This window comes from Chiloscyllium punctatum, chromosome 7, assembly GCF_047496795.1.
Source record: "Chiloscyllium punctatum isolate Juve2018m chromosome 7, sChiPun1.3, whole genome shotgun sequence".
NCBI classification, from domain to species: domain Eukaryota; kingdom Metazoa; phylum Chordata; class Chondrichthyes; order Orectolobiformes; family Hemiscylliidae; genus Chiloscyllium; species Chiloscyllium punctatum.
In genome coordinates, this window is record NC_092745.1 from 89,791,308 (window position 1) to 89,806,854 (window position 15,547).

A 15,547-nucleotide genomic window follows, 5' to 3' on the forward strand; every position below is an offset into this window, starting at 1 on the left:
CAGCCATGATGTACCTACTCCTGTGTTGTACTGTTCTATCAATGTTGGCCAGCAAAAACCACATTGCCAGTTTTTAATAAGTCCTGTAGGCTTTGCATTTTGAATCAGTGGCAAATATTACCTCATCTAGTCACAAAGTTATACAGCATAGAAACAGACCCTTCGATCCAACTCATTCACACCAACCAGATATCCTAAACTGATCTCATCCCATTTGGTAGCAGTTGCCCCATGTCCCTCCAAACCCTTCCTATTCATGTACTCATCCAGATACTTTTTAAATGTGGTAATTCTCCCTACCTCAACCACTTTCTCTGGCAGCTTGTTCCATAAATGCACCACCCTCTGCATCAAAATGTTGCCCCTCAAGTCCCTATTAAATTTTTCCCGTCTGACCTTAAACCTCTAGTTTTGGTCTCTCCTATTCTGGGAAAAAGACAGCGGATCTTCATCCTATCCATGCCTCACACGATCTTATAAACCTCAATAAAGTCACTGACACCAGGGGGGGAAAATAAAAGTCCCAGCCTATTCAGCCTCTCTTTATAACTCAAATCCTGGAGTCTCAGTAACATCTTCATAAATCTTTTTTGCACCCTTTCACGATCATGGTCCAAGAATCACATAAAAATAAAAGAAATTTGAAGAGTAAAACATATAGCCTCTCAAGCCTGCTCCATTTTTCAATATGATTGTGGATGATCTTCTGCTAGGATGCTTTTCCCAATTGGTTCCCATATCCATTATTTAGAATTGAATTTTTTAAAAATCTTTTAAGACTAGAATCTACTTTATCTTGAAAATCCACATCGCAAGTGGAGAATTCCAAATATTCACAACCCAGTGTGTCAAGAAATTTCGCGATATGCTGGTCCTGAGTTCATGCGTATTTTGCCAATCTTATTCGGAGTCTATGCCGGAGTTTCAGATTGCTTGCTAACATTTCAGACTCTTCTATCATCATATCTGGGTATGTTTTATCCCATTATCACGATAGATGGTGACAGGGTATGGTTCTAACCAAACAATGAAGGATACTGTGATTTTTAAGACATGTAGCCATATTTGGAACAACTACTTGCATTGTGACTGATATAAATGGTACCTTAATTCTAATACTGTTGCAGCAAACATTTACCAGATATTTTGTACATGTAATATCCAAAACTACTTAATTATTAGTGTAATGTACAGGTCTCCTTTTGTGCAAAGTCCCAGTGTCTTTGGTTAGTTTGGTTTTCACAGTGACTTTTTTTGAAATGCCATTATGTCTCTTGGGTCTTGTTGACGCTCAATCTGCATATTAATGTGTAATTACTGTTTCATTACTATCATGTGGTATAAGTTAACTCAATGCTCAAGGCTGGGACAGATTTTAACCTGTAAAGAACTCATGTAGATAAAATAGTATTAGTGAAGTGAGGATCAGCCAGAATCTCATTGGATGGCAGTGCAGACTCGAAGGGTGGAATGACCTACTCTGCACCTACAGCGTTTGGTCTTTTAATCACGCATACTGTGGAAAAGCTCAAGAGCATAATAGAGCAGTACGACGCACCATGTGTATTAGCACATTTACTGATACAATCTGGATATGCTTGAACCCAAGACATCTAAATCTCATTCTAAAAAGGTACCTTGTACAAAATTCCACGATTATAGGAAGTGAGTCCCAAATTCACAGAAGTTAAATTTTTCTCCAAGCTGAGCACTAAACACTTATACTGATTGCCTCACTTGATGGAAAAAATTCTCAAGAAACCATTATCTTTAAGACACCATTTGCAAGATTTTGCCTCCAGAGGCCATCCTTCAGTTTATCCATCAATTAGTACACAGAATTACAGAAAGCATTCCAAACTGCGTGCGCACTGCCCATCACATCATAGTAACGGACAAACCAAAAGAAGAATACAACAGAAATCTACACTCACTGATTACAGCAGCTCATTACAAAGGATCTAGTGTTCAACAGCAAGAAATGACACGTGAACGAAGTGTTGAAAAAGTTGATTGAAGCTATCGATTCAAGTTCTGGGATCTAACCCAAGCCAGACAAAAATCAAAGATATACAGGCCTATTCCCATGGTTTCCCAGCATCATACAAGCAAAACTTTTACCAATGAAGCTTTGACATAAATAGAGCTCCTGAAGGATAACCTGAACCTACGGAAAGGCAAAGATGGATTAGGGATAGTCAACATGGCTTTGTGCATGGGAAATCATGTCTCACAAACTTGATTGAGTTTTCTGAATACATGACAGAGGGTTGATGAGGGCAGAGAAGTGGACGTGATCTATATGGACTTCAGTAAGGCGTTATCATTAAGTGTATAAGTCCTGCTAAGATTTACTTTCCCAAAATGCAGCACCTCACATTTAACTAAATTAAACTCCATCTGCCAGTCCTCAGCGCATTGGCTCATCTGATCAAGATTCTTGTTGTAATCCAAGGTAACTTTCTTCGCTGTCCACTACACCTCCAATTTTGGTGTCATCTGCAAACTGACCAACTGTTCCTCTTATGCTCACATCCAAATCATTTATGTAAATGACAAAAAGTAGAGGACCTAGCACCGATCCTTGTGGCACTCCACTGGTCACAAGCCTCCAGTCTGAAAAACCCTCCACCACCACCCTCAGTCTTCTACTTTTGAGCCAGTTCCGTATCCAAATGGCTAGTTCTCCATGTATTCCGTGAGATCTAACCTTGCTAACCAGTGGTCCCATGGGGAACCTTGTTGAATGCCCTATTGAAGTCCATATAGATCACATCTACCACTCTACCCTCATCAATCCTCTTTATTACTTCTTTCAAAAACCTCAATCAAGTTTGTGAGACATGATTTCCCATGCACAAAGCCATGTTGACTATGCCTAATCAGTCCTTGCCTTTCCAAATACATGTGCATCCTGTCCCGCAGGATTCCCTCCAATAACTTGCCCATCAACAATGTCAGGCTCACTGGTCTATAGTTACACATAAATATGCATTTACCATTACCAGAGAAAGTAATGCCTAGAAAGTAACTGAGGACAACTTTGACAAGCCATCATCTATTCATGCTCTTTGAAATACAGGACAAACTTATCAAAAAAAAAGTATTAAGATGGTACATTATTAACATGCACGAAACTGTCTCATCTGCACATTGGACAAGAGAGTTAGGGTCCTACGTCCAAACCCGGGATCCTGATTACCTGTAGAAATGCGCTATGAGCCTAAATTCAACAACACCATAAAACTTAATGGAACAACATGGAGAAACAGAGGTCAACTCAAGGGACTGTTTAACAGTATAACATCCAGCACAGCAGTTCTGCAAAGAAAACAATCAAAGAAATTTGGAGTGAAAACATGGAAGACTACCTTGCAAACAATCAACACTCTGAAAATAGGTAAGACACTACAGGGCAAGAACACACAAGTGATAACTATATCTCGGAAAAGTTAACCCATCAGGAAATCCAGGAAGATTGTTAAATTATATACATCTCATACAGAACTTAAATTCTTGCATTCTTATTTCTCACAACGATTCTAATGTACAAAAACTTAAATTCTGACTGCATATATTTAATGTTGGAAAAAGGTGATGTTCTCTTAATACATTAAGAGGGAGGAGCCTAAATAACAAATTAAGTAGGATGGAGAACATATAACCAGCAGCTTTGTCAACATAGTTTGCAATATGCAGTGTAAAAGAATGTAGCTGTGCTTTGCTGTGACAGTAGTTACTGATAAAATCACTAATAAATCTGCCCACTGAACAATCATGGAGGTAAATCTTCAAATTACCTACATCCTATTAAAAAAGTAGTTCAATTGTGAGATTGATAACATTGCTATGAGTAAACAAAACTGCAACAGCAAGCCTACATATATTTGATCATGTCAGAGTTAGAACTGTGACAACACTGGACAATGGTTAACCCTTGAGTCTGTCCATATAAGATGTCTACTGTCACCTTCTTAGGAGGTATAAATTGCATATTTGGGTCCTAAATCAAATAGATATTTTAAGGGTAAACAAGGTCAGCTTCAAATACCATGATGAGACCGTTACATATTTGCCAAAAGCCGGAGCAAGAAACAGAGAAACTGCTGGAAATGAGGAGCAGTCCTGATCTGGAGCAGCCAAGCAGGAATTGAGTCGGGACAATGCACAAAATTAAAACTCCAAGTGATTAAGGAATTAAAATAGCCAGATCTGGCTGCTGAAGCTATTGGAAGAGATTAGAAAAGAAATCCTCACAGGCAGAGAAATCTGGAAATCTTAAGAGCCAACTAGAAAGTTAAGGACAGCCAAAGCCAATTCCTAAAATCTGTGGCACACTTTCTTTTGGTTCTGGGGAAATGAAGAAATCACAAGATACTTTAATGCACAGGGGAACTCCTAGGTGAAATGAAAAAACGGAAGAGAATGTGGTATTTTCAGATTTTTAGGTTAAACAAGGATTTGAATATTTTTAAGGCAGAAATATACATATTCGTGCCAAATAAGTGAGTCAGTGATCATCAAGGCTAGGCGGGAATATGAACTTGAGGCTGCCATCAGATCAGCCATAACCTTATTGAATGGTAGAGCAGGCTCAAAGGACAAAGAGCGACTCCTAAAACATATGTGTGAATCGCACCAACTCAAATGGTACTTGTGTCAGCTCTTACGCAGTAAAGGCTCACTTATTTAAAGCAAGATCAAGCAGTAATTTCTTTCAGTGATGAAGAGAGTTTGAATTTCTTGCCCAAAGCTGAAGGATTCCCTCAAGATTATAACCATACAGTAATATCAAAATTTACCGATTATGCCAAACTAGTGGCATGGCAAACTGAAAGGACAAAGCCAGGACACTGCACAATGATGACAGAGTTCAAAAGATGGGCAGACTGCCACAAATGGAATGAAAAGAGATAAGCATGAAATGCATTTGTTGGGTTTAGGTCAATTGTGACAATACTATAGCACAAGACTGTCCAAAGTGGAGGAAGAGCATCTAGGAAGGTGGCAAGCACTTGAAACTTGCCATCGGGAAAAAAATGAAAGCCAGGTGAAAACAGCCAAATGAGCGTGTTGCCACAACAGTGCCCCAACCATCCCTTCCCATGTCCACCAACTGTCCCAGGTGTAATAGAGCCTGCGGTAGCCACAACAGTTTGCAGAGTTACTGACAATCGTACCTTGACAGTGGAAGACAGTCATTCTTGCCTGGGAGGGACCGCCAATGATGATGGCTGAAAGAGGTGTATTTTCTCCTTTTTTAAAATGAGGTTTATGACAAAGGTGCAGAGCAGCAAGCCAATAAACTAAACAGCCTATAACGCCTGGGGATTTTAAAAAAAATAACAAGTTGGAACAATAGAAGCACGCTGAATGGGTAGGATCAAGCTCCCACAGAAACAAGATATTTAGCTTAGCTTTCAGTCACTGTAGGGGTTGTGAAAGCTGCTACATCTCTTTCTCTTTGCTCCAGATAAAAGCTTAGGTTCTCTGCCTGCCGCCAGAATTGCATGTCAGACCATTGATGATACTGAATTTGCCATTGCCAAGGGTGTGTTTCTCGGATGTTATTGTACTGGAATAGTTTCTGTTTAGTAGTTAAATAATCTATTATTCTGTTAAATTTGCCAAAAGAGTTAAATTATTCCAATTATTTGTTTGTATTCTAACCATCGTCTATGAATAAAAAGTGTTTCAAGCCTGGTAATTTGACCAGTCAAATCGTATCCAAAACGCAACACCTGGCACTTGCCTTTAAAATAAGAAAATGTTTGGGTCCAGATTATCTCTTTGGCATTTTTTGAGGGAGTCAGGTTCAGTCTGAAACACAATGAACTCTGGTCAGTTCGACCAAGTCAATTTTTATTTCAGATTGCCAGTGTCACCAAGATCTTGCTTTTGGCTTTAGTAACATTAAATGCAGTGCAAAGTAGTATATAATTCATATTTCCTCCTGTTGTGCAATTCTGCCTCAAGTTAGTTTTATGAGAAGAGGTATAGGCCTATGTATACACGATTTTATTTCGAGACAATAGCCTCTCTTCCATATTTGTCAGCACATGATAGTTTCAAGTAAGTAATAGCCTTCCCTCAACAGAGAACAATACTTTATCCCTTGTAAGTGTTAATGGATTTATCTATATTCTATCACAGAGAATCGTACAATGGTAACAGCACAGAAGGAGGATGTCAATCAGATGGCCAAATCTGTACCAGCTCTCTGCATGAACAATTTAAACTAGTTCTGTGCCTTCATTCTATTCAAATGATTTCCCTTTGCTGCTTATTCAATTCACTTCTGAAAGCCACAACCGAATCTGTATCTATGCTCTCAGGTAACTAAAGTCATTTCCAGTATACTGTCAAAAAATTATATGAACAAGGATTCAACTTGTTACAAATTGTAAAAACTAATTTTTACAGAAAATTGGCCAAGTCATTGCATTGGCATTTGATTTAACTGTTCTTCTTAATTTAAGCATGTGCTAAGAACCTGATCAGATTAAACGAGAGCTATGCTTTCAAGAGCAATATTCTTAATTTCCTTGAAAACCCAAAGACTCAATAACAAAACTATTGGGGAACAAATACAAGATTTTCTGCAGATCTAATTAAACTGGGCTGATGCATTCAACACAAATACCCAAGGACTAAACTGATGCAGACCTGCTCAACGCTGAAAACATGCTTAAGTTTTTCTCATACAGTCCTGAATGTTCAACATTATCTTGGACCAAGAAGGTATAAATATTTAGTTATATTCAGTACAAAGATGCAAATTTTGTTGAGTGCACAATGATGATATTTTGGGAATAAACATCAGCGTGAATGGAACCAGAAGCTGGGAGGTGACAGGAAAATACACAAAGTCTCCTGGTCAGTTTAACCACACTTCTGTTGTTTCAAGTAGAATATGTTTAAAAATCTTACCAACTGTGTTTGTGTCTTCAACTACTACTTCCACATTTCTGTCTCGGTATTCTACTCTGAAGTTTAACATTCTTGGTTGCCTTTCTACAACTGGCCTAGATGGTACTAATGGGCAGAAAGCTGATGAAGTTGAAGAAGAGGAAGAAGGTTGGCTGGTAGGACCATAAACTGGATCCTGCGATGCTTCACCACGAACAAATTCACTGAAAACAGAGTAAAAGGTATTTCAAAAAGAAACTCAATAAAACAGATTAAAGATTTATGTAACATAGGATAATAGCTGAGAAAATATTTTAATTTATTACAATTATAGATAGCTGCTTTGTAACAGGTTGTCTCCATATTGTACATTGTAGATGCTTACATTCTAATACATATTTTTCACTCAAGTTGCTTTTGGGCAGCTATGGCAAAACTGGTCATTCACCAACATATTAAGATCGTCAAGTCGGACTTTGTTCCAAATTTCTGATTGCAAGTTTACAAACATGACTAGTGATTTGGTTTTTGGTTTTAGAATTACCTTTTATAATCCACAAAATTCAACAGGACCCATTTATGAACACATACAGCATTAAATTAAAAAATGTCTAAATGCAGAATAATCATAAAAAAACACTTAAGGACATAGGGGCTTATGCATTTCAAAACAAATTTCAAGTCCTGAAAAGATATTCATTTTACTACCATATAGTTTACTTTCACTATAAGTATTATTTACACAAGTTAGCAAATACAAACATAGCAGCTCAAAATGGATGACAGTTCATGTTAGATTGCAAGCTTGAGAATTTGACAATTGACAGAATTTTAGAATGTCGTAAAGTTTGCTTTTAGTTACAATCTACTGTTTGGTTTCTTGCAACCTCAATGAAAGATGAACAAGCTCCTTGTAGATAGCTATAAGTAGAGCAAACTTCTTATTAACCGGCATCTATGGGACTAGGAGTGTACCGGTTGATCAAGAGGTCCATATAATCAGTATAAAAACACACTAAGTAATATAAACACAATGCAAAGGGTACTCACATCACTTTGTTAACAGCATAAATCACTGAAATAATATTGCAACTTCGCCTTAAATAAAACGTATCAGCAGAGAGCATTCTTACTGGCACCTGCAAATGACTACTCGGACAGCGTAGAGATTGTGCTAAGATAGTAAACTTCCAATACTTGAGATAGAAAATTATCAAGAGTGCTGGCTCATTAAGTGCAGGTCTAACACAAAGTTTGCTGTAATTCAAACTGGCTTCTCCAGCCAGCATTGCTTGACTCAGCTCTTTTGGTTATTATCAAGTATAAAAACAAGTATTCGAACTCGTAGGCAAGTATAAAAATAGCAGCCCAAGACAGGGTGTAAGCCTGGGAACCTGGTTAGTGATAGAATTCAGTGCAGTGACAGAAAAAATGTTGTTCTGTACCTGTGCAGAGAAAAGGGACTGGCCTGAGAGAAGGTGCTGGAAGGCAGCAGCAGGGCATGGGAGCTTAAGTTGCCAAGCATTAATTAGGTGAACAGGTAGGTGGAGATTGGTGATTTTTACATTTTCTTCTCTCTCTGGAAACAATTAGTAGTTTAAACTGGTACTGCGGAAATACAGTATAAATTCAAAGCTGTCTAACCAGTGAAATCACTTGATATAACTACACCTGACTGACAGCAGGGAGTGTGTAGCAGCTGTCGAACATGGACATTGGTGGATAACTGTGATTCATAGCAACCACATGGAAGAGGGAGGTGAAACACTGGGACAGATTTCACCTGAAGTGACGGGACATATTAAATTGTAAACTTGGAATTTATTCAGTATAATTGATACCATAGTTTGTGGAACCTATCAAGGTCCAAGTTTTTTGGATCTGGTAATGTGCAATGAACTTGACTAAAAACCTCACCAGTAAAGGATCTTTTAGGCAAACAATCATAAAACGTGGCATTTTACATTCAGCTCAAACAGGAGAAATGAGAGTCTGTACCACGTGTCTTAAACTTAAATAAAGAGTAACAAGTGCATAAAGACAGAGTTGGCCAAAATAGGTGGACAATAGGTCAAAAGGAAAAACAGTATAGAGGCTCAGACAGGTATTTAAGTATGTATTTCACACTTGCCAAAGATTATTCTGTTAAGAAAGAACAACTCTATCAAAAAAATCTACCATCTATAGTTAATTAAGGAAGTTGAGAGGGGAATCAAATTTTTTAAAAAGATGCACGGTGGTGTAATGGTAGACCATAAAATCATAAAAGTTTCAGATACTAACAGATCGCTTTGAAAAAAAAAGGGGAGAAATTGGGAGTATCAGAACCAACTCAGAGTTTACACAAATATAAAAAAGGAACACAGTAGCTAAAGTGAGTAGAAGCTGAGACTCCGGAAATAACAATGGAAATGCAGAAGAAATAGGCTTTCAACAAGTATTTTGTATTGGTCTTCAAGAGATGACACAAAAGAAAATTTAAGTGGGGGTGGGGCGAGGAACTTAAAATAATCACTGTCACCTAGTAAAAAAAGCTGTGAGAAAACTTAGAATTTGTAAATCCCCATGAAATTACCAGCCTGCTTCCTTGGGTCTTAAAACAAGTGGTTGCAGAGATAGCAGAATCATTGGGTGCAAACTTGGGAAATATCCCATTGGACTAAAGAAAGGCAAATCACACAACACTGTTCAAGCACAGGGAGACTGCAGAGTAGGAAATTATAAGCCAATGAGCCCAACATCTGCTAGAATCTACTCTTAATAATAGTGATTGGAGGACATTTAGAGAATCATACCATCAACAAGCAATGTCATCATGCTTTTTAGAAAGATAAATCATGTTACATAAATTAATGAGTATTCTTTGAGGATCTAAGACGCAGGGTTGATAAGTAAGACCTTGTGGATTTACAATAGGCATTTGATGGGGTGCCACATAAAAGACTACAACACTATAGTTTATGGTGCTGGGCCTGATCAATTAGATAAAGGACTGGCCTGCTGACTGGAATAGAGTTGCAATAAATAGATCTTTTTTAGGATAGAAAATGGTTATCAATGAAGTGCCAGATGGATCAGTGCTAGGGTCTGACGTGTTTAATATATATAAGGAACTGAGTTCATCACAGAAATATGTGCTACGAAAAATGACAAGATGGCATGAGTTGTGGGAATGGTGAATGAGTCTGCAAAGGGGCTATAAGTAGGTGAAGCGAGTAGTCAAAAAATTGCCAGATTACATAGAACATGTAACAGTCAAAGTGCCTAGTTTAAAATTTAAGCAAAGTCTGGTAGTTAACAGTCAAACAGCATTAACTGCTGCATTCTCCATGGTAATGCCTCTACTAATCAGAGTACATATGCTAACTAGTCAGTACCCGCCTCCATCCAGCATAAGAGTTTTTTCTCGAGTTGGTATTCTTGCAAAATGTCCTGATGTAAGTAAGATGAAAAGCTTCAACAAACTGTCTTTTTTTAAAAAAATACTCAAGTTTTGTACTAACAAACAACTGTAAATGTTAAGTTTAGCTTTGAAGATTGTGACAATTTACAATACTAGAACATAGCAAACATATATGTGTTCTCTTGAAGAGTCATATTCAAATGGACATGGAAATGTTTTCTCTCTCTACTGATATTAGCCTACCTACTGAGTAATTTCAGCACTTCAGATTTTTGTTTGGGGAGCAAATATCCATTTGCTGTTATTTTAATATTCTCTTCTCATGCTTTTTAGATTATGAATATACCTATACTTCAGCTTCTGGCATAAATTAATAATGTTACTTTATTTTTAAAATTAATGTATTTTAGATTACATTTAGTAGCTAAAACAAAAAATTGCCATTAGTTCCCATTAATTCTGGTCAGCCTGTTTTGAAATGGCAAGTGCAAGCCGATGAGGTAGAACTGGCAGATGGTCTGAAAGGTCGAGACAACCATTGTGCTAGAGGATCAAGTTATACTTCTTGTACTAGACATACAATGTGCAAGGTAATGCACTGACCACCTTTAGTGCTTCACAGTAATGCTGAAAAAGACTGAAAAAAAAAAGTTGCTTTGATTCTTAAAAATTAAATTAAATATCTACTTCATACCACATATTGCTGATTTTGTGTAAAGATCAACACTCCAACATGTGATAAAAACATCTGAACTTTATCTACTTTCCATCCATTCATCTGTAAACCTATTCATCAGTCAAAATAATGCCAAATTTGCAAATCTATTTATTATAAGACTTCTGTACAGCTCCTTGTGTCTGTGTACATCAACATGTGAGGTCAAGGATAACACACTGACTGATGCTGATGGGACCCCAGTGCACATCACCATCAAATATGGCAACATGATACAAGGAGGAATAGTAAATAAAAAAACCAAGTTCAAACTTAGTCATCAAGATTTCAGAGCAATGAGCGACAGAACATTGGACAAGATTGGTCGATTATAGATAGATTCTCTACAGTGTGGAAACAGGCCCTTCGGCCCAAAAAGTCCACACCGACCCTCCAAAGAGCAACCCACCCAGACCCATTCCCCTACATTTACCCCTGACTAATGCACCAAACGCTACAGTCAATTTAGCATGGCCAATTCACCTAACCTGCACATCTTTGGACTGTGGGAGGAAACCCACACAGACACAGGGAGAACGTGCAAATTCCACTCAGACAGTTGCCCAAGGCGGGAATTGAACCCAGTTCCCTGGCACTTTGAGGCACAGTGCTAACCACTGAGCCACTGTGCCGCAAGCACAACAGACTAAAGGAATCTCTTTACATAATTGAGGCAGAGGCCCGAGATTAGATGTACAAATTGAGGAATGTCTAACATGTGGCCGCAGTTGGGAAATGAAGCTGAAATTATGTCAATGGATATTCTGAGAATGAACATGTTAAAACATGTAATAGCAAGAATTTGTGGAGAATTTTTGAGGATTTGAACTTCTCATAAATGTCAACCCCCAATTCTGACTAAAATTTAGTTTCAGAAGCTTTACTTATAACTGAGTATGTATGGTAGCTAACACTGATAATGAAAAATCAAAAAGCTTGCAAGTTGGGTAGTTAAGAAACAGGTGAATCTTAGAGATAAATAAGGTGAAAAATACAGATATCACACAAAGCTGATTAAATATAAGCTGAAGAGGAAAGTGAACCAAGGCACAGGTTAACAAATCAATATCACTGATCAGCAAGCAATAAACAAAAATTAAGCCATAAGGGTGAAGAAATCAAAATTAGTGAAGCCATGTTAAATTTGTACTGGACCTCAAAACTGCACCAAGAGCAAAAGGGGCAAATTACAAAGCTCTGGAAGTTTCTGGTGACAAGGAATCATGCATATTTACAACCTGTTAAGAAATAAAAATACTTATGGGCTATTTCAAATGGATGGAATTAATGTACTTCAAGTGGGGAGAAATTCAGCTTTTCCTTTACCTTCAACTACTGTCAAGACTGAACCAGCATATTTGTATCAAATCAAAGTGACCTTGGCATGTCAGCATTCAACGCAATTTGTGCGCGTAATATGGAATGAAGTTCATTTAAACAACATACCTTGGCTGTACCACATTACTTACGTGTGAAGCAAAAGGATAGCTGTCATGCTTCATCAAGTATTTTCCAATTTGACCTCATTTTAATTCATCATTACTTTCTCAAAGACAATTAGGGATGGGCAACAGAGTCTGGCCTCAAAGTTGTCCACATTCCACAAATAAATGTGTACATAAAAACTCAAAAACTAGCATGTCTCCAGATAAAGTAATATAGCAATAAAGAAGCAAGGTAACAAATAGTACACTATTAAAGTGAACGCATTATAGATCAACATTATCATAAGACCATAAAACCATAAGACATAGGAGTGGAAGCAAGGCCATTCGGCCCATCGAGTCCACTCCGCCATTCAATCATGGCTGATGGGCACCTCAACTCCACTCACCCGCATTCTCCCCGTAGCCCTTAATTCCCCGAGACAACAAGAATCTATCAATCTCTGCCTTGAAGACATTTAGCGTCCCGGCCTCCACTGCACTCTGCGGCAATGAATTCCACAGGCCCACCACTCTCTGGCTGAAGAAATGTCTCCGCATTTCTGTTCTGAATTTACCCCCTCTAATTCTAAGGCTGTGTCCACGGGTCCTAGTCTCCTCACCTAACGGAAACAATTTCCTAGCATCCACCCTTTCCAAGCCATGTATTATCTTGTACGTCTCTATTAAGTCTACCCTTAATCTTCTAAACTCCAATGAATACAATCCAAAGATCCTCAGCCATTCCTCATATGTTAGGCCTACCATTCCAGGGATCATCCGTGTGAATCTCCGCTGGACACGTTCCAGTGCCAGTATGTCCTTCCTGAGGCGTGGGGACCAAAACTGGACACAGCACTCCAAATGGGGCCTAACCAGAGCTTTATAAAGTCTCAGTAGCACAATGGTGTTTTTATATCCCAACCCTCTTGAGATAAGTGACAACATCGCATTTGCTTTCTTAATCACAGACTCAACCTGCATGTTGACCTTTAGAGAATCCTCGACTAGCACTCCCAGATCCCTTTGTACTTTGGCTTTATGAATTTTCTCACCATTTAGAAAGTAGTCTGTGCTTTTATTCTTTTTGCCAAAGTGCAAGACCTCGCATTTGTTCACGTTGAATTCCATCAGCCATTTCCTGGACTACTCTCCCAAACTGTTTAGATCCTTCTGCAGCCTCCCCACTTCCTCAGTACTACCTGCCTGTCCACCTATTTTCGTATCATCAGCAAACTTCGCTAGAATCCCCCAGTCCCTTCATCCAGATCATTAATATATAATGCGAACAGCTGTGGCCCCAACACTGAACCCTGCGGGACACCGCTCGTCACCGGCTGCCATTCTGAAAAAGAACCTTTTACCCCAACTCTCTGGCTTCTGTCAGACAGCCAATCCTCAATCCATACCAGTAGCTCACCTCGAACACCATGGGCCCTCACCTTGCTCAGCAGCCTCCCGTGTGGCACCTTATCAAAGGCCTTTTGGAAGTCTAGATAGACCACATCCACTGGGTTTCCCTGGTCTAACCTACTTGTCACCTCTTCAAAGAATACATAACACATTGCATATATGAAAAGCTGCTTCTTTGAAATATTTCATAAAACTATTTTCTGCATTAATTTATGCTTCAACCAGACTCTGCATGATGACAGAAGCCACAGAGTGCTCAGTGGAATCCTCTTCATATCGCCACACATTGTGAACAGCTCTCCCCCAGCCCCTCCATCTCCTCGGAAAAAGGACTGCAGATGCCGGAGATCAGAGTCGCAGAGTGTGGTGCTCATCCAAGGAGTAGGAGAATCGACATTTTGAGCATAAGCTCTTCATCAGGAAGGAGGGAGTGGTGCAAGGGGGCTGAGAGATAAATGGGAAGGGAATGGTGCTGAGGAGAAGTAGCTGAGAGTGCAATAGGGAGTTGAAGTCGGGGGTGAAGGTGATAGGTCAGAGAAAAGGGTGGAGCAGATAGGTGGGAAGGAAGATGGACAGGTCAAAAGGATGGTGCTGAGTTGGAAGGTTGGATTTGGGATAAGGTGGGGGAGGGGAAATGAGGAAACTCGTGAAACCTGCATTGATCTAGTGTGGTTGGAGGGTCCCAAGACAGAAGATGAGGCGTTCTTCCTCATCTTTGGCAATGGAGGCAGCCAAGAGCCTGCATGTCCTTGAAGGAGCGGAAGGGGGAGTTGAAGTGTTCAGCCACGGGGTGATGGGGTTGTTTCGTGCACGTGCCCCACAGATGTTCTCTGAAACGTTCCGCAAGTAGGCATCCTGTCTCTCCAACATAGAGAAAACCACATCAGGAGCAATGGATACAGTAGATGACATGTTTGGAGGTGCAGGAAAATCTTTGACGGATGTGGAAGGCTCCTTTGGCACCTTGGATGGATGGGGAGAGGTATGGGTGCAGATTTTGCAATTCTTGCAATGGGAGGGGAGGTTGGTTTGGTGGGGCTGTGGACCTAACAACAGAACCATGGATGGAATGGTATTTATGGAACGCAGATAGAGATGGTGAGGTCTGCTTGTATGTGGCGGAAATGGCGGAAGATAGGTTAGTATTCCCTACAGTATAGAAACAGGCCCTATGGCCCAACAAGTCCACATTGACCCCTAACAGCAAACCACACAGACCCACTCCCCTACCCCATATTTACCCCTGACTAATGCACCTATCACTATGGTAATTTAGCATGGCCAATTCACCTGATTTGCATACCTTTGGATTGTGGGAGGCAACTGGAGCACCTGGAGGAAACCCATGCAGACAGGAAGAGAATGTGCAGATTCTACACGAACAGTCACCCGAGGCGGGAATTGAACCTGGGTCCTATGCGCCAAGGCAGCGGTGCCAACCACCTTACTACCATGCCACCCTAATGCAATGTATCTGGAGGTTGATGGGGCGGAAGGTAGGGACGAGGGGGGTGTTCTGTCCTGGTTCCAGTTGGAGGGGTGGATTCGAGGGCAGAGGTGCGGGAAATGGATGAGCTGTGCTGGAGCCAATCATCGACCACGTGGAAGGGGAAATGGCAGTCTTTGAAGGAGGAGGCCATCTGCTGTGTTCGGTGGTGGAACTGGCCCTCCTGGAATCAAATG

General features: G+C 39.7%; 1 protein-coding gene across 1 annotated transcript in view; it reads right to left on the reverse strand.

Annotated features, from left to right (window-relative positions):
* faf1 (Fas (TNFRSF6) associated factor 1) overlaps positions 1-15,547 on the reverse strand; it is a 391,777-nt gene that overhangs the window by 342,304 nt on the left and 33,926 nt on the right. Inside the window, exon 4 of the mRNA XM_072574268.1 lies at positions 6,931-7,133. Coding sequence (XP_072430369.1) covers positions 6,931-7,133 — 203 coding nt within the window. The remainder of the gene's footprint in view (positions 1-6,930; positions 7,134-15,547) is intronic.